This window comes from Mizuhopecten yessoensis, unplaced genomic scaffold, assembly GCF_002113885.1.
Source record: "Mizuhopecten yessoensis strain PY_sf001 unplaced genomic scaffold, ASM211388v2 scaffold7915, whole genome shotgun sequence".
NCBI classification, from domain to species: domain Eukaryota; kingdom Metazoa; phylum Mollusca; class Bivalvia; order Pectinida; family Pectinidae; genus Mizuhopecten; species Mizuhopecten yessoensis.
In genome coordinates this window covers 98,166-119,208 of record NW_018407286.1, presented here as the reverse complement: position 1 = coordinate 119,208, position 21,043 = coordinate 98,166, and the positions used below count along the sequence as shown (strand labels likewise).

Genomic DNA, 21,043 nt, shown 5'->3' with positions numbered 1-21,043 from the left:
AAAGACACATTTAAGCTCCACGACTTAAGGAAGGAAATAAGATTGTTATTAACTAGCTAATAGCTTAATGTGTAGTTACACAGGTCAGTATCTGAAGCTATATTACTTTGTCTGTTTCATTGTATTATAGTTAGCAAATGTAATTGAATGGTGTGATATAGCCATATAGCCACCCACCTCCTTCCCACCTCCCACAAAAAGACAACAACAAAACAAAACAACCAAAAAAACAAAAAAATGAAATGTTGATTACAAATGTTTTCAGGAGCATGCTTGTGTACCTGGCCCCAGTTGGTCAAATATCAATTAGAGATAACAAGTGCTTTTTTTTTATTAAATTATAACAAAATCCAGAACATTTGATATCATTTCACCAATATATATTGGTTGAGACAGATCAGATTGATTGAATTGGTTTGCTTTAATAGAAAGCCCTTGTTTCTTTTTGGCAGCAGTATGATTTTTTTCACCAATCACTGGTTAATGTTAGCCAACCTTTGAGCCACTGGGGCCAGGTGTCTAAACTGCTCTGTTTGGTTGATTTCTTCAGTACACATGTACTTGTACCCATGTCAGGTTTGGTTGAAAAGTGTATCAGATATTATATACACATGTAACAGGAAAAAAAGAAATGCAATGGCCAGACCGGGGTTCAAACCCAGGACCCTCCGAACTCTAGAAGGACGCTCTACCAATTGAGCTACACCGGGTCGCTGACAATCTACCCATCCCAGTCTGCTACACACATGTTTTTTTTATTATAAAAAAACAAAACAGATGAACAATTCAAGTCCCATATGCCTGTTGTTGTTTTTATTGTGACATCATTATAATGTCTGAGCAATGTGTGTTGTAACACCGTTGTGCCACTGACTATATTGAGCTAAACTCTCTGAAAGACATCAGCGCCAGTGTGACGTATAGATTTCTGATTACTGTCGATCAAACACCTGTTCTCTTTAAGTTTTAAGTTTTTACATTTGAATACAATAATTTGCATCATCCAATTTTTGAAACAATTTGCCCAGTGAGGAGTCCCCAACAAATATAGACTGACATTGCTGATAACACATGTATGTATATTTTTTACATCCTATGTTTAAATGCTCTCTCATTGATGTGCAAAAAATGAAATGGGATGAAAATATCCTGTTATATGTTAAAGATCTAGATAATTTAATTTTCAGCCACGTTTCCTCCAAAGTTTGCATCAAAGGCTCAGTCTACCCAATTCAGAATCCAAAGCCGGCTGGTTGATGTTTGATTTGGTTTTGCAGTGTATTCTGATGTGTTTCCGTAGAGTTGCACTCTGAGTGAACACCTTACCACACACGTAACACATACATGGTTTTTCCCCGGTATGTATTCGACGGTGCTCCAATAAATGACTTGATTTCTTGAACAATTTACCACAGTCTGCACATGGCTTATCTCCCTTGCCTGTATGAGTCCGAAGATGGACATTAAGTTGTACACGTGTGAAAAATTTACCACAAATTTCACACTGTTTTAGCTTCTTTGTTTTGTGTGCTTCTACATGTTCCTGTAGTTTGGTAGTAAGATCAAAACGTCTCTCACAAAGGTCACATTTGTGTGGTTTTTCCCTCTGATGGACCTCTAGGTGCTGGCCGAGCTCTGCTTTACATTTAAACCCTTTCCCACACCTGTCACACCTGTGTGGCCTCTCTCCCGTGTGGCCTAACTTATGTTTACGGAGCGTAACAATCTGGGTAAAGGCCTCGCTACATACATCACAAGTGTAGGGTTTCTCACCTGTGTGTACGACACTGTGTCTCAGTAACCCGCTATGATCAGAGAACCCCTTACTACACACCGGACAGACAAATGGACGCTCCCCCGTGTGTACCCGGTAGTGGACACGCAGTCCGTGTGGTCGACTGAACGCTTTCTTACAAATATCACATATGTAGGCCTTCTCTCCATGCTCCCTTCCCAGATGAATTTTAAATTTCTTTTCGAGATAAAACTGTTGACCACATACAGTACACCTGTAGGGACTGAAATTTGCCTTTTTTTCTTTATGGTCCATCCTGTCTGACTGAATCAACATTTTGTCATCAATGTTGTATATTAATGTCTCTTTTACACATGACTTCTTTTCTTCAGATTCCATCTTCTTTTGCTGGAACAATCCACCTTCAACTGTTTTGGTACTTGCTCTGTTACCAATGAAACTTTTTAACAGTGACCTTTCATTCTCCAACACTCTGGCGTCAATGTTTCCTACAAAAACAACAATTTAGCAAAGTGATACCATCAAGTTTTAACTTCAATACCGGGAATAACCTGTCAATCTCAGATCTAATAACAATCAATAATTGTACACATACAACACATACTGTTGTGTTCTTTAACTGTATTTATGTCACCTTAAAGTCATCAGGTCACTTTATTTAGGCCTTTGTTGAACCCTTCTAGCCACTGTATTTATGTCTCCATACACTCTCCTAGTTGTTATATTTATGAGTCCACAAGCCCTTCTAATTATTGTATTTATGTTCCCATAAACCCTTCTAGCCATCGTATTTTAGGTCTCCATAAAACCCTTCTAGTTATTGTGTTTATGTTCCCATAAACCCTTCTAGCCATCGTATTTTATGTCTCCATAAAACCCTTTTAGTCATGGTATTTATGTTCCCATAAACCCATCTAGCCATCATATTTATGTCTCCATACACTCTCCTAGTTGTTGTATTTATGAGTCCACAAGCCCTTCTATTTATTGTATTTATGTTCCCATAAATCCTTCTAGCCATCGTATTGATGTCTCCATATAACCCTTTTAGTCATTGCATTTATGTTCCCATAAACCCTTCTAGTCATCGTATTTTATGTCTCCATAAAACCCTTTTAGCCATTGTATTTATGTCTCCATAAAACCCTTCTAGCCATTGTATTTATGTCTCCATAAAACCCTTTTAGGCATTGCATGTATGTTCCCATAAACCCTTCTAGCCACAAACCCTTCTAGCCATTGAATATATGTCTCCATAAAACCCTTTTAGCCATTGTATTTATGTCTCCATAAATCCCTTCTAGCCATTGAATATTTGTCTCCAAAAAACCTTTTTGGGCATTGCATGTTTGTTCCCTAAACCCCTTTTAGCCACAACCCCTTCTAGCCACAAACCCTTCTAGCCATTGTATTTATGTCTCCATAAAACCCTTCTAGCCATTGTATTTATGTCTCCATAAAACCCTTTTAGTCATTGCATTTATGTTCCCATAAACCCTTCTAGTCATTGTAATTATGTCTCCAAAAACCCTTCCAGACACTGTTTATGTCTCCATAAACTCTTCTAGTGACTGTATTTATGTCCTCTGTTAACTTTCTAAGCTGTATTTGTCTTCATTAATATTTTCTAGTCACCGCATATTTGTATAGCCACTGCATTTATTTTCGCAATAAACCCTTTTAATCATAGTAACCGTACACTGTATTTATGTCCTCATGAATCAATTATGTCACTGTTTTTATGTCTACATATTAAACAAATCTATATAGTAACTTTATTTATGTCTCTGTGAATTCTAACTCCTTTTTTCTGTATTTATGTATACATTAAAGTTTCTAAAGTCACACTATTTATATCTCCTTAACCCCTTCTGGTCAATGTATTTATATCTCCATACACCGTTCTTATCAATGTATTTATGTTTTCATAAATTTTATAGTCACTTAATATTTCTATAAACTCTCTATCTTCTAGCCACAGTATTTATGTTTCCAAAAACACTTCTCTTGATCTGTACAGTGATATTAGTTTTGTCAATATGCACTGTTGAAAAACCTCATTTGAATTTTACTGCTTTTTGCATGTACCAGGTTAGTCCGAATTATTCGACGTTTTATCGATCCATGTGCGACATGTGTGTGAAAGTGACGATTTGTTTCTAAAATATCACTTTGAAGTGCGCCCCGGGCGCGGGTCGCATATTTCCCGCATATTATAGAGGGCCGGAGTTCTGACGTTAATCGACGCCAGACCGATATGAAAAAAGTTGATAAACGTCAGAATAATTCGGACTAGTACCAGGTGAAACTTATATATGAAATAATAGAATAGTTCATTTGTCTCCTTGTCCGGTATTATAGGGTATGTTAAAGTGACATATTTAGGAGTTAAAAAAAAAAGAATTTCTGAGTTTTAGAGAACATTAGTGTCTTATTTAACACGTACCTCTAACATGTAGACATACACTGCATGATGATATCCTCTCTAAACCAGTATACATACAGGTGAAGGAAGTTTGAAACTTTGAGGGTTCTTACCGTCCCGTTCCTCCAGACCTCCTGATAAAGTCAGCTCTGTTGAAGAAAATGATATCAATGCTGATTGGTCAGCTATGACCTCTGTGACCTCAGGTTTCACAGTCAAGTCAGTGCCACAGAGTTTTTCCTGAAAAACCTTTTTTGGGTACAAACAGTTCAATGAATCAATAGGTTCAAATGAATTCTCCCCTATTCTGTCGCCTTCATCGGTCTGAACTATATTATAACATATTCTGCTTCTTTTATTATCATTTAACTTTTCCTCCATGATATCTTTTTTATGTAAGTGACCAGCTGCATGACCAGATTCTAACATCTCCTCATTTATACACTTCTCATTCTTCACTTTCTCTGCTGATGAGGTTTCACTGTTTACATCTTTTCTCCTTGATGTCAGATCCTCCATGTTTTGGGAATACAGCAGCTGTACCTCGGCTGGTTCCTTATACATGGTCACACAACATACTTTTTGATGAACAATGCTTTCGTGGATAAACTGTTCACATTTCTTCACAAGATGGCTGACAGCGTATTGTCTGGCTATGGGTAGAATAGACGTGGCGGCTTCAATGGTCAGTTCTATCAAGTCTGTATATAAGTACCTGGAATGTATACAGTGTGAGACAGGTCATTATAAATGTAAGGCTCTTAACAACTAATACACCATACTAGCCAAGTTTTTTTAATTTCCATCATGGATATTCCATGAGCTCAAAATTGAAAGTTTTATAAAATGACATGTGTGTTAATACCCACATTTTGATTTATGTTATTTCAGATAAAATCTTTAGATTTGAGAATAAAGGAATAGTTTAGCGAAGTCACTAGTTGAAATGTTCAATACTTGGGTCCAAAATCTGGAGAGTTGGAAAGTATGATACATATAAGTATTACAGTCGACAAGGCCAGGGTAAATATGTTAGAGTCAGTACACGTTACAGATGTGTTACCTGTCAGAATTTATCTCCGAAAGGTAGAGGTCAACAGTCAAACTATAGGTCACATTGATCTACTTTTTGTAACTGACACTCCAACATCCCAGAAAAATACTTGCATACCCGACAAACTTTTGTGATAGACAGGATACTGACAGACAAAATGCAAAATTAAACCTATAAGGGAACCGGTGACCGTAGGGGACTAATAAAGGGAATTTATCCCTTATTTATCTCAGAAATAAGGTGACAAGAGAAATTAGGTGAATTTAGCCCTGGTTTATCTTAGAAATAAGTTAAATCAGGGACGTATAGTCTATATACTGTCCCTGGTTAAATTAATATCCCTGGCAGCCTCAAGTGTTTTATTTAGCAAATACTTGACCTATACTTATCTGAGAAGGAAGATGAACAAATCTATGTCATATCTTTACCTGGGAGTTACATGAATATAATTTTACCTGAGAAATACAGTGAACATATTCTTGGTTGTATTAAACATAGTTATCTCCCATGAGCTGGACTGCTGATCAGCTAACATGGCATAGAATACAGGACTTCTGGAAATGAGGACGATTTGGTGAGCTGAAATTCTATCATTGGATTCTCCGACCACAAATGTAACGTCGCTTTGCATGCCGGAGGTAAAGAGATAATCGAGACACTGAGTTAGTGTTCTGTCACCCTGCCAGTCAGCATGGGTTTGGGTTCCGACACTCTGCCAGTCGTCGTTGGCAACAGGCACAACTGGGTCACTGGCCATCTTTATCTGTAAAAGTAACAGTAATTTGTCAATTAGAATTATTTTTTCGTGATCTACATTTGTAATAGGAGAAAGAGAAATGCAACGGCCAGATTGGAAATCGAACCCTGGACCCTCTGCATGAACTCTAAGATGGATTGGATGGTCTATTAATTGAGCTCCATGTACCTCTGTTTGACCTTGTCCAGTTCTGCTACACATACACTGCACAAACAGATACAATAACAGGAGTACCACAGGGGAAGAACAGTATATACCCATCCCACGCCCAACTGACATAATTAATATCATTTTGATGCATTCTCGAACACAGTGTGCTACTACATGTATATATATATATGTGAAGATTTGTTTAACACCTTTGTCTTAATTTGTACGATATAAATAACTAATATTGACTCAGTTTTATCTGAATCAGTGGTTATATATGACAAAGTTATTGTGTGATATCAATAACCAATCAAAAACACAGCATGTTAATTAAAACACTTGCATATTTTGCTTAACTTTGAACTTGGTCTTGGACTTTCTATATTTTACATGCGTAAAACAGTTTCATCAAAATCTAACGATAATAAAGCAGTTTGCAGGTTTCTTGTGGAAACCGACATTAAGATATCGACAGCAGGGACGGACACTTTGCATCAAGTATACATGAACAATAATATGTTCAGTCAAAATTGTTGACAGGTGTACCTAATGTATGCAATAATTAGTAGCCAATAGATGGCAATAACTAATATGTCAATACCAATATATTGCAATATCGATCTAGAAATATATATATTGCAAAATAATTTTAAAATGATAATTTACATGTATTGCAATAATTGTTCTTACAAGTTTCTTGGGTTAATGCAGAGTAACGTTAGAAACCCGAAATAATTATATCCAAAGCATTCAGATCTCACTGGCAACTTTATTTGTTTCTGCTCCGCTTTGTAAACGTAGTTGTTTTTGTATCTACTGTAGAAAATGAATCATGAACAGCGCGATACATTAAGCTATCCGAACCTTACCTTGTAATCACTCACTCTGGTCATCGAGCGGATAAACTGTCTTAACTCATTCATCCCTGAGATTTCATAATGAACTATACCAACCTTTGAATTGGAAGAGTTCAAATGTGTTTGTACAGCTATTCAATCAGTAAATTAATTCCTGTATGAACTCTTTATAAATCTCTCTCTCTCTGATTTAGATACAGGAATTATTCAATCAGTAAACCGTGCAGATAGACAAGTAACTGATACTTACCGAATGCTTCAACCTGTGCTCTAGATAATCATGTTAGTTGTTATTTCCGTAGGAAACATAGATACGTCAAAACAGCTGTCAGTATAGTATCCGTTCAAAATTTGCCTTCCACAGCTACCTTCTAACAGGTCGGGCAGTCTAAGGCTAACATCTTTCACATTGTAACCGGAAGTAGTGGTTATTGTAGAATGGATAACTAAATACCGAACAGGGAAGAAAATACGACGGGAAACTTCAAGTAAAAAAAATCGCCGACTTCTTTTGAATGCATGTTATAAAGATATTGTATATAATTACATACCGAGCACTGATTTAAACTAGTGGTTATTTAGTATACTCCTGTGACCCTGAGTAAAGGTCATGCGATGCACATGTACATGTGATAAAGAGGCCAAAAATAACACGACCAAAGGCATCTTCATTATTCAAAAGAAGTCATCTAAATATTTATGGGCATTTGACCATAATGACCTTGAAAGTGGACTAATGTCTTTCTTGAAACTGACATGGGCGACGGATATGATTCAACAAAATTAAAATGAAGGTTCCGTCAAGCAAGGCACTAGGCGGAAACAAAAGGTAGTTAGAAGTAGACAGATACAAAGATCCAAAAAAATGCAATGGGTGCAGATTTGTCACTTTTCTATCCCAGATTTAAGAGTTCCAAAGCTAATTCCTAATTCTGCAAGGGGTTCCCATATTATAGATGCCAATTAGAACATGCAGTGACAACAGCTAAATGTGTTCTTTCATCAATCCACGACCTGCAGGGTCTACATCAAAACGAAAACATGGAACAAGTCTACGGATTAAGATAAATGTCATACACAAGTGAAAGACGACGGCGGGAAATACATATACCGTGCGCGTGACCACAAAAACGGCAGAGACCGGAAGATCAAACGGCGGTTGCCTTTCGTAAAGTTTGGTTTTATTTTGTTTAACGTCCTATTAATAGCTAAGGTCCTTTAAGGACGTAATACCAGTGAATTTATCTCTCTCTACAATATATAGGTAGCCTCATTGGATATGTACGGGGCCATTCAATATTTTTTTCACCACACAGTCCCCGTACGAACAGGCAATAGAATAGATTATAAAGGGCCTTAGCAGACTGCAAAAGTATTCAAAGAACATTGCACGTGCAAAATTTCGACATCATCCGACATTAATTGAACAATGTATTCATTGTTGAATGGTATGCATTCGTGACTATTGGCTACGTTTCACTGCTGAAATGAAGGTTGAGACTACAAATGTACATCTGAATTACGCTCCTATATCAAAGCATGCATGTGTGCTTTACATGTACCGCCAACACATGTACAGATACACGCAGAGTTGTGAAGCATAAACGGCATCTCTGCCGCCACATTCAGCACTGTTTTCAGATGGGTGAACAAGTTTCAGTTGACATCAAAGTGGACACAGGCAGGCCAGTTGTCACTGAGGTTGCAGCATCAAAAAAGAACATTGCTGTTGCACAAAAGGCCAAACGTTTGAAAGATAAAGATATACAGAATTGAAGAAGTACGAGTATTGCGACTCGAAAAAAATTGTCCGAATTACTTACAGAGGACGAGACGTGGGTGTTTTTTTAACCCTAAAGGTGCATTAATGAATGAGTGTCGAAAATTAGGCACGGCCATATAACAAGACATATAACAAGCACCAAGAACGTTTTACATAGATAAATATATCTATTCTGACAAAATAAGGATTTTACAATCCTTTGACAGTCAGCTCTGAAATAAATATAAAACAACAATTAAATAAAAATTGCCAGTGTTCATCAAATTATATTCAAAATAATAAAATATTGTTTCACTGTGCTTGAGTTCACAACAGTTGACGGGAGATTGTTCCATATATCAACATTTCTACCACAATACGCTGTGTTATTCCACTCTCAGTTATATATACCACATGCGGAATATGACCTTCAAGAGTTTTGATTGGTCGAGAAGATGAACTTTGACCAGGAAGACTTTTTCCACCTGCTGTTTTGTTTACGTCGTCGACTGTCAACATCCGACAACTGTTGGTGACTTTGTGAGGTTATGCGGAAAGGGGGGTTATTAAGGCAATATTAAAAGATGATACTTAAAGATTTGATCGCTAGTTTCAGGCAAAATTGCTACAGACGCTCGATATCGTTTCAACGTCACACCGTCGCGTGTCCAGGTCGTGAAACCAAAACAAGATCTGTCACAGTGTCGGGAAATATTTCGTTCTCCCAACGTCCCGTTATCGCTATTTAGACGGTCTGACTATGGCTGAACTTTCACTATAAACGTCAACCATAGAACTGTCACGAAGAAACGTAGGCCTATGGTTTTGGATATTGACAGCGATAAGTTCGTCTACAACGGTTCATCACTTGGCGGGAGGCAGACTTCGTACGATATGCTTACGCGCATATAGTCCGTGGTTAATTTATATAAATTAATGCAATACTGCTACTCTCAATATTTAAAGTCATTTATCTATTTTTATTTTTTCACGAAGTTGTTGCCGAAACATTAGTTTTGACCTTAATTAAATTTGTAAAAAAAAGTTAATTTTTGAATATTAATGAGTGACTTTTTTCATATGGGTCATATCACTACGCCAGCCTTGTTAACAAACACATGTGTGTAGATCACACGACTCGTGGTTGTTGAGTTTGGTATTTATTTCACTCTCGTTAGTTATTTTTCAAAAGTTACAGAAAGACACTCGCTAAAGCTCGTGTCTTTTGTAACTTTTGAAAATTAACTAACTCGGGTGAAATAAATACCATATTCATCAACCACTCGTTGTGTAACCTCTTTTTCTGTGTGCAAACGAAAATTTTATTATATTTAATCTTAAACGCGATTTGTAAATTTTAAAGTTGTGTCCACGTGTAGATGAACCTTCCCTGATATTAAATATGTCGGATTCTTCATGGTCATATTTCCCGGACAATATTTTGTAAACCTCTATCATGTTGCCACTTCATCTTCTATATGCTAGTGTTGGTAGTTTTAGTTTTTCTAATCGCTCCTTATGTGATAGGTCTTTTAGGCCAGGTACCCCCTTCGTTTCTCGACGTTGAACATTTTCTGTTGTTTCAGTGTGTTTTTCGAGATGAGGACACTACACCTGATTCGGGTATTCAATGTGTGGTCTAACTAAAGATGTATATAGCAATCTAAAACTCTCCAAGTATATATATTCCATTGTTCTTCGTAGAACTCCCAAAATGGAATTCGCTTTATTTACTTTTTCAGATATATGTAAACATGATAAACTTATCAAATGATAATCTATTGTCTATGATGACACCGATGTCTTTTTCGAAGGTCACAAGTTTCAATGCTTCTGCACTTTCCTTAAGTGTGACTGCATTTGATTAATATTGGAGTGTCTCACGCGCATCACTTTGCATTTGTCTGGATGGAAACGAAGATGCCAAGCCTCTGACCACTTTTAGAGAGAAAATATATCCTGTTGTAAAATCTTACAATCTTGTTCATCATAAACTGCCCTAAAATCTTTCGTATCATTCGCGAAAAGGAATGAATTCGATCTGGGACTTGTTACATCAGGCATGTCATTCATATGTATTACAAATAAAAGTGGCCCTAAAACCGATCCTTGCGGTATGCCACTTATTACATGGTTCCATTCCGACTTTTCTCCATTCACTACGACCCTTTGTTTTCTTTCTGGTAAAACATCAGCTATCCAAGAGGAGAGTCTCCCCGATATTCCGTATTGTGCAAGCTTATGGATTAAATGTTGATGAGAAACTCACAATAAATACTTTTCATTCTACTCAGCTGTATGCCAATATTTTTCAATTGAACAAAAAGCGTCCAAGTAAAAGCTTAAGGTTGAATGGCATCCAGGTAATTCGCGGCAATGCTTCATCCCACAACAGCTATAGTACAGGAGTGTTTGAAACAAGAGAAGGTAGCCTTCCCTATTCACCAGATATGTGTCCCTGATATTTCTTCCTGGGTCCTTTACTAAAGAAAATGCTCTCCGGGAAACGGTATGCCTGTAGGTCGTCTCAAAGCTGTTCACAAATAATTATCCGGGCCTTTGCAACCAGCCAATAACTTTCTCAACTCTCTGGGGAGCATACAGTCGGTGCTGCCATTTCGGCGCTCACAGCTAGCATTCAACAATGCCAACACTGCCCAACCACGTACACATTTACAGCTGAGTAAACTGGAACAAGCGCTGGTAACAAGCGGAGCAAGTATCTTGTTCACAGATACAACACAGTGCCGTGCCGTGACTCGAACCCGCAACCCTTCGGTCACCAGCCTAGCGCCTACCGCTAGACTACCGTGGACATGTTTGCGTTATGGCTCTTTAAACTGGTCGCACGATATAGAAACGCTAACGTCGGAAATGGTTCAGGTATCTATATAGTACATACATCTATATTCTATATACATGTAGTCTATAAATAAATATTTGCGTGCGGATATTTTTCGCATTAATTTACCCAACACAAAAACGGGGCCCACATGTATCCACCCCATGTAATATTCCCACTTTTACAATATAACGATATGAACAATAACAAAAGGCCCAGATGGCCTGTATCGCTCACCTGTTTCTTATGTTACATGAAACTGACATAATATAGGTAACCTAAGACCAAATTTGGTAACTAGAACACAAGACATTGTAACATCTCTTAAACAGTTTTTAAGATATTGTTGTTTGAAATTTCAATTTTAAAGCTTTTAACCCACGTTGACCTTTGACTCCGGCTAGCACTTAAAGTTGACCTTTGACCTCATTACTGTAATATAGAAAACGATTCATACACCTGGTCTACATAACATACCCCAGTATCATGACTCTCTAGACAAATGGTTCTTAGGATATTGTTGTTTGAAGTGTTTAACATATTTGACCCCTGTGACCTTGAAAGTAGGTCAAGGTCATTTTAATGAGGACATTTTATAGCACTCCATCCCATCTACCTACTGATCAAATGTCGTGACCTTAGGTCCTCCAGTTCTTCAGAAGAAGTCGTTCAAAAGAGAAAGTTGACGGACGTACGAAGGACTGGACGGACGCAGCAGTACGGCATAAGCTCACATGGATCTTTGTGCAAGGTGAGCGAAAAATATTTGGATTTTTTGTTTTTTTGCTTTTGAATTTTTATTCAACAAATGATCCAATATCAATAACGATGTACCAGTACATCAACAAAAGCAACTATATAAAATAAGTAACTGTATATCTGATGAATATCACTGAAGGAAACTCCATATGTATTAATGTTTGCCCTAACGATTCTTGATGCAGAAGACTGATTTGATTGAAATTGCCAAAAGCTTGAAATATATCAACAGGTAAGAAACATATGGAATAACGGTAGTGAAGGAACAATAACAAAAGAACAACTTTCCACATTAAAAAAGTAAACCTAATCAGAGTGTTTATATATGTAGTGGATTCTAGCGAAAATGAAAAGTGCATATGTCAAGAGGTGCCCTTATCCCTTTCACCACTGTAGACCATAATGGACTTGTCCATATCTATGCACAGTATTGTCTATTAAAGATACATAGGGGTGAAAGGGTTATAACGTTCAGGTGTTTTTTCAAATTTTTAAAATAAATAAAACATAAAAACAATGGTTTTCTTGTCATTATTATTTCATTTTCTCACATATATTGTCAGACAGAATGACGAGTATAGCTTGTTCATGTTCAATGCTGAGAGAGAAATGTTTTGCAAACACCCCTATGAAGCTATGTAATGTACACAAGAGAAATATTTATAATAAAGTGAAACATCTCTACATCTATACTGTAGACACAGAACTATTTTAAGTCAGTATCTAGACTTTAAATCATCATTGTCTAACAGTCTTTGTTGATATTTCTTTATTCATATCACACAGGAATAACGACAGTAAAATCAAAAGACTTAAGTTTTGTAAAGTGTATTTGTCTAATTTGTTCTCGGCTCCTTGTTAATGTAAACTTCCGTTCCTTGCTCATACACACTTTCATCAGTACCAGACATAGCTATGGTCTGATGACTTGTATGCTTGGTGTCAGCACTAAGGTATTTTTGTCAGTTTATCCCAATAGTATTTGTAATAGGAGAAAGAGAAATGCAACAGCCAGTCCGCGGTTCAAACCTGGGACCCTCCAAATTCCAGACACACCCTCTATCAATTGAGCTACCTGGTCGTCGACGATCAACCCAGTCCATTTCCGCTACATGTATAAACTTTACTTCAATTACAACAATTATGAAATAGGTTTTCCAAACTTTTATTAATCACTCTTGTTGGCTAGGATGGTAGTGTGTGGGGGTTTTGATATGGGAACAGTGTAGAGCATCCAGAGAAAACACACAGTGTAGGGCTGGGGACCAAATACAATGTACCATATTCAAGTCCAACCAGGTAATTGAACCCTGGCTGTCTTGGTGAAAGGCGAGTGTGCTAACAACTGTGCCATCTAACAACACACTAGTAAATCTCAATATGACGTTATGTGTCCTGATACAAGTCCTGAGGTATATCTTGTCAGACACCGGATATATATAAATTGTATTGATTTTTCAACTTATATTAATCACTCTTGTTGGCCCTGATGTAAGCATGCAGGGGGTCTTATTGTGGGAGGAAACTGAAGTACCCGGAGAAAACCCACGTGGTTTGGCAGGTAACCCCATAGCTTTTCACATCCAATCAGGGAATCAAACCCCGGCCGCCTTGGTGAAAGGCAAGTGCACTATCCACTTCACCATCCGACACCAGATATATATGTTGTATGTAGTGACTTGTGTATCCTTGTATGAGTCCTGAGGTATATCTTGTCAGACACCAGATATAGGCGTTGTATGTAGTGACCTGTACGAGTCCTGAGGTATATATCTTGTCAGACACCAGATATAGGTGTTGTATGTAGTGACCTGTACGAGTCCTGAGGTATATCTTGTCAGACACCAGATATAGATGTTGTATTTAGTGACTTGTATGAGTCCTGAGGTATATCTTGTCAGACACCAGATATAGGTGTTGTCTGTAGTGACTGGTGCTAGTCCTGAGGTATATTTTGTCAGACACCAGATATATAGGTGTTGTCTGTAGTGACTTGTATGAGTCCTGAGGTATATCTTGTCAGACACCAGATATAGGTGTTGTATGTAGTGACCTGTATGAGTCCTGAGGTATATCTTGTCAGACACCAGATATAGGTGTTGTATGTAGTGACCTGTATGAGTCCTGAGGTATATCTTGTCAGACACCAGATATAGGTGTTGTATGTAGTGACCTGTATGAGTCCTGAGGTATATCTTGTCAGACACCAGATATAGGTGTTGTATGTAGTGACCTGTATGAGTCCTGAGGTATATCTTGTCAGACACCAGATATAGGTGTTGTATGTAGTGACCTGTATGAGTCCTGAGGTATATCTTGTCAGACACCAGATATAGGTGTTGTATGTAGTGACCTGTATGAGTCCTGAGGTATATCTTGTCAGACACCAGATATAGGTGTTGTATGTAGTGACCTGTATGAGTCCTGAGGTATATCTTGTCAGACACCAGATATAGGTGTTGTATGTAGTGACCTGTATGAGTCCTGAGGTATATCTTGTCAGACACCAGATATAGGTGTTGTATGTAGTGACCTGTATGAGTCCTGAGGTATATCTTGTCAGACACCAGATATAGGTGTTGTATGTAGTGACCTGTATGAGTCCTGAGGTATATCTTGTCAGACACCAGATATAGGTGTTGTATGTAGTGACCTGTATGAGTCCTGAGGTATATCTTGTCAGACACCAGATATAGGTGTTGTATGTAGTGACCTGTATGAGTCCTGAGGTATATCTTGTCAGACACCAGATATAGGTGTTGTATGTAGTGACCTGTATGAGTCCTGAGGTATATCTTGTCAGACACCAGATATAGGTGTTGTATGTAGTGACTTGTATGAGTCCTGAGGTATATCTTGTCAGACACCAGATATAGGTGTTGTATGTAGTGACCTGTATGAGTCCTGAGGTATATCTTGTCAGACACCAGATATAGGTGTTGTATGTAGTGACCTGTATGAGTCCTGAGGTATATCTTGTCAGACACCAGATATAGGTGTTGTATGTAGTGACCTGTATGAGTCCTGAGGTATATCTTGTCAGACACCAGATATAGGTGTTGTATGTAGTGACCTGTATGAGTCCTGAGGTATATCTTGTCAGACACCAGATATAGGTGTTGTATGTAGTGACCTGTATGAGTCCTGAGGTATATCTTGTCAGACACCAGATATAGGTGTTGTATGTAGTGACCTGTATGAGTCCTGAGGTATATCTTGTCAGACACCAGATATAGGTGTTGTCTGTAGTGACCTGTATGAGTCCTGAGGTATATCTTGTCAGACACCAGATATAGGTGTTGTACGTAGTGACCTGTATGAGTCCTGAGGTATATCTTGTCAGACACCAGATATATGTGTTGTATGTAGTGACTTGTACGAGTCCTGAGGTATATCTTGTCAGATACCAGATATAGGTGTTGTCTGTAGTGACCTGTATGAGTCCTGAGGTATATCTTGTCAGACACCAGATATAGGTGTTGTCTGTAGTGACCTGTATGAGTCCTGAGGTATATCTTGTCAGACACCAGATATAGGTGTTGTCTGTAGTGACCTGTGTGTCCTTGTATGAGTCCTGAGGTATTTTTTGTCAGTAAATCCTTTCCCACAGACATTACATTTGTGTGGCTTGTCTCCAGTATGTATCTTGATATGTCGCTGTCTATCACCAGAGTTGGTAAACACTTTTCCACACATGGGACACTTGTAGGGTTTCTCCCCCGTGTGGACCCTGCGATGTACCTTAAGTGCTGACTCCCTGCTGTAGAATTTCCCACATATATCACACTTGTTCAGTTTCTTTCCTATATGTTCAACTGTGTGACTCAGTAAAGTTTCCGGCTGATCGAATCCTTTTCGACATATGTCACACTTGTATGGTTTCTCGCGGGCGTGGGCCTTAAGGTGCTGCTTCAATTCATACTGCACCGAGTAACCCTTCCCGCATTTCTCACAAATAAACGGTTTCACGTTCGTGTGAATCATGTGGTGTTTACGAAGGTTGCCTGCCTCGCTGAACTTTTTACCACATATGTCGCACATGTGCGGCTTTTCTCCTAAATGTATACGATGGTGTCTCTTCAGTCGATCAAGGTCATGGAAGTGTTTGTCACAGATATCACATTTGTGCTGTTTCTGCTCTGTATGTATTTTGAGATGTCGCTTCAGATGTCCGTTGCTGGAGAACGTGTTTCCACACACGTTGCACTGGTGCCGAGTGTACGTGGGGTGCATCGACATATGAGCTATATATTTCTTTCTAAACCTGTATATTTTCCCACATATGTTACACACAAACTGTGAGGGGTGTGTTGATTTTCCTTTTGTAGTTGAAATCTTGACAGTTGTAACCACGTCTTTCACTGTTTCAGAATTTGTATGTACATCCTTGTTTACTGAAATAAAAAGAAATGCTCATAACATTCTTGAAAAGTGTTGCTTTGTGGATAGTAAGTGAGGATTAAAATATTTGTCAAATGGAACAAAATAAATATTGAAATCAAATTATAAAACATGTAGATGACATTAAATCAGACAATTGTCTTACCCATCAAATTCTGTATGTATATATATATATATACATGTCTAATGCATACCAATAACGTTAAAACATTTAAGATACCAAGCATGTAAGTTACATTCTTAGCCAAGAGCTTTGATCACATTAGTTGCACAGGAACTTGGGATATAAAGTTACACAGGGACATGTAGTTCCACAGGGATAAAGGGACCTTACACTGAAAGTTACACAGGGACATGGGAACTTGACATTGAAAGTTAAACGACGTTGGAACTTGACACTGAAAGTCACACATGACATTTTAGGGAACTGCAGACACTCATTTACACAGGGACATAGGAGCCTGACACTGAAATTTACACTGGAAAATGGGGGATCTTACACTGAAGGTAACACAGGGACATTATAAAGGAACTAACAATCAGTTCATAGTGACATGGGAACCGGACACTGAAAGTTACAAAGGGACATGGATTCAGACACTGAAAGTTACAAAGGGACATGCCAGTCTGATACTGAATGTTACACAGGGATATGTGAGTCTGACACTGAATGTTATACAGGGATATGTGAGTCTGACACTGAATGTTACACAGGAATATGTGAGTCTGACACTGAATGTTACACAGGGATATGTGAGTCTGACACTGAATGTTACACAGGAATATGTGAGTCTGACACTGAATGTTACACAGAGACATGATGCTTGATACTACCAATTGCACAGGGACATGGGAAGCTGACTGTCATTCACACCGGGACATTATGACTTGACACTGCGGAAGATCTAGTAATAAACTTGACCAAGGAAATAGGTTGAATATACTAACGCTGGTTCTGCTGTAAGTGTTGCTCATTTTGTGTTGAAGAATCGACTGACGACACCTTGTGTAACGTTTGGGCCTGTAGGAATGTCTCACACTTCTTCGAGAGGTGATTCACGCGATAACGACGTGCCACAGGTAACATAGAAGTCGCCAGGTCTACTGTTAATGTTATAGTGTCTGTGTATAGGTACCTGAAACAGCCGAGGCTATATAAAAGGATTGAAGAATTCTAAACCATAATTATTTCTAAATTATGTCAATCATGAAACTTATTCTTGGATTTCAAAAATAAAAAAATATGCCTTTGATAAAACATAAGGATACATATATATCCCTGGTACCAAGCTGATGGAAATGGAGCTAAATTCAAAATCTAAAAAAGATATTAAAACACAAAAGAATCTTACCAAAGAAGATGGAGCTAGTGCAAGGCCTATCAACAGAACGGAGCTATAAAGTCAATTCTAACAAAAGACATGGAACTAGAGAGGCTATCTGACCAAAAAGTCAGTAAATTTATCACCAAACCTCTTTACAAATTCTAAGTTAATTCCAACAGTGACAGTATAATGAGGTTTTGCTGTATTTACTGCTAGTAAATATTATAAATAGTTAGTAACAAACATGACTGGGTTCAGTAACGGCTGATAATTATATATAATTACCTGAGAAATACAGTAAAGGTATCCACATCTGTGTCTGTGACATTGACTTCCAATGATTTAATGTGAGGCTGTGTTAACATGGTGTAGAATACAGAGCTCCTGGCCATCAGGATCACTGTATGGCCATTAATCCGTGTATCTCCGACCACGAAGGTGACATCACTGACGATCCCTGTCGAGTAAAGATGTTCCAGGCTTTGGAGTAGGGAAAGATCACACTGCCAGTCTGCAGGTGGTCCTAGCTCATCCATTTAATTCTGCAAAATTCAATTCACCACTTACGTAATATGTTAAATCCTGTTGGATCTATATACAGTTCTTGTTTTTTTTATCAAATTTATCAAGTGAATCTACAGTGTTGTTTTACTGCCAGGCTCTACTGAGACTGAGTGTTGAGTCAAAGATGTGCAGTAGGGGAAGAAAACTGCAACTGAAGGACAGACATGGATTCAAACCAAGGACCTCCAAACTCTAGGTGACACATAAATAATCTGCAGTCACTCTGCCAAGTCATGCCACACACCTTAAGTTTGTCCAAATGAATGGCATTCACCCATATTCAAGGTCACAAGGGTTAAATGAGTTAAAACAACTTTTCCTGAATAACTAAAGAGCCTATAGGTTGGTGATTTTTGGCAAGTAGCATGTTGGGATAAACGGCTAATATATCAAGCCCATTCAAATGAATGACCTTCACCCATATTCAAGGTCACAGGAATAAATGTGTTAAAAACATTTAAACAACTTTTTCAGAATAACTAAAGGGCTTAGGATGATGACATTTTGTAAATACTATGCTGGGATGAAAGATTATCAATGAAAATTCACTTTCAAGGCCACAGGGGTCACATGTGTTAGAATAATTTTACATATTCTTCTGAATAACAAATAAGCTAAGGCAACTGACAATGACCTTAGACAAGTGTCATACACTGACCTCAGACAACTTACATTGACCTTTGACAATTGACACATACCTTAGACAAGTGAAATTGACCTCAGAAAAGAGTCATTGACCTCAAATTAGTGAAATTGACCTAAGACAAGTTACACTGAACTTAGACAAGTTTTATTAACTTTTGACATTAGCCACAGGATTCTCAGACAACTGACATTGACCTTAGACAAGTGACACTGACATCAGCCAAGTTACACTGACCTCAGCCAAGTTACACTGACCTCAGACAAGTTACACTGACCTCAGACAAGTGACATTGACCTCAGTCAAGTTACACTGACCTCAGACAAGTGAAACTGAACTTAGACAAGTTTTATTGACTTTTGACATTAGCCACAGGATTATCAGACAACTGACATTGACCTCAGACAAGTTACACTGACCTCAGCCAAGTTACACTGACCTCAGACAAGTTACACTGACCTCAGACAAGTGACATTGACCTCAGACAAGTTACACTGACCTCAGCCAAGTTACACTGACCTCAGACAAGTTACATTGACCTTAGACAAGTGATACTGACATCAGACAAGTTACACTGACCTCAGGAAAGTGACATTGACCTCAGACAAGTTACACTGACCTCAGACAAGTTACACTGCCCTCAGACAACTGACACTGACCTCAGACAAGAAAAACTAACCTCAGACAAGTGACATTGACCTTAGACAAGTGACATTAACCTCAGACAAGTGGCATTGACCTTGGACAAGTTACACTGCCCTCGGACAAGTGACACTGACCTCAGACAAGTATCATTGACCTCAGACAAGTTACACTGACCTCAGACAAGTTACACGTACTGACCTCAAATAAGTGACATTAACCTCAGACAAGTTACACTGACCTCAGACAGATGACACTGACGTCAGACATTTGACACTGACCTCAGATAGGTGACACTGATCTCAGACATTTAAAATGACCTCAGACCAATGACAGTCTGACCTCAAAAGATTTACACTGACTTTAGACCAGTTGCAATGACCTTAGACAAAATACTTGGACCTTAGACAAGAGACATTGACCTTAGACAAGTGGCATTGACATCAGAAAAGAGTAATTAACCTCAGATTAGTGAAATTGACCTAAGACAAGTGACACTGAACTTAGACATGTGTCACTCTCAGACCTCAAAAGATTGGCACCGACCTCAGACAAGTGACATTGACATTTGGCAAGCGACATTGACTTTTGGCAAGCCACAGTGAACTCAGACAAGTGACATTGACCTCAGACAAGTAAGTAGAGATATGCATGCATGCCTCGGACGAGCGCCTGTGTTATTGACACCGGCCTCATACAAGCGCCTGTGTAATTTTCATCTTTTATAAAAAAAAACTTGCGATGGTCCAAGTGGCTGTAACAAAAACAAAATATGAACTAGTATCAGTGTTCTGCAGAAATAATAGAACTTACTGTTGTTGACACGGAAGTAACAAGGAAGTAAACATAGAAACGACACCGTCTGAACCGGAAGTGCCAGGAAAATGAAAACGTAAAGCTAATTGCCAATCGAGATATTCTCATAGCAAAACTTGTAATCTGATGCTTCTTTTCAGGCGAGTCTTGCAAATCCTACATTTGCATTTCCGCAAGGATTTTTTTTCCCGAAAATGTTACATTTAAAAACAGACAAACCGGTTGTTCAGTAAGGCCCTCGGTGAAGATCCACAATGTAGAATCTCCCCTGTTAATAGATATACTCGTGT

General features: G+C 38.3%; 1 protein-coding gene across 1 annotated transcript; it reads right to left on the bottom strand.

The window, feature by feature from the left end:
* Window positions 1–358: 358 nt before the first annotated feature.
* Window positions 359–20,811, bottom strand: LOC110454580 (zinc finger protein 665-like). Its single transcript, XM_021504164.1, has 8 exons — window positions 20,751–20,811; window positions 18,374–18,630; window positions 17,712–17,899; window positions 15,888–16,756; window positions 5,691–5,998; window positions 4,586–4,896; window positions 4,203–4,289; window positions 359–2,244 (listed from the first exon to the last, which is right to left on the bottom strand). Exons 2-8 carry the CDS (start codon window positions 18,622–18,624, stop codon window positions 1,211–1,213), a joined length of 3,048 nt encoding a protein of 1,015 aa, XP_021359839.1. The 5' UTR covers window positions 18,625–18,630; window positions 20,751–20,811; the 3' UTR covers window positions 359–1,210.
* Between the last annotated feature and the right edge of the window lie 232 nt (window positions 20,812–21,043).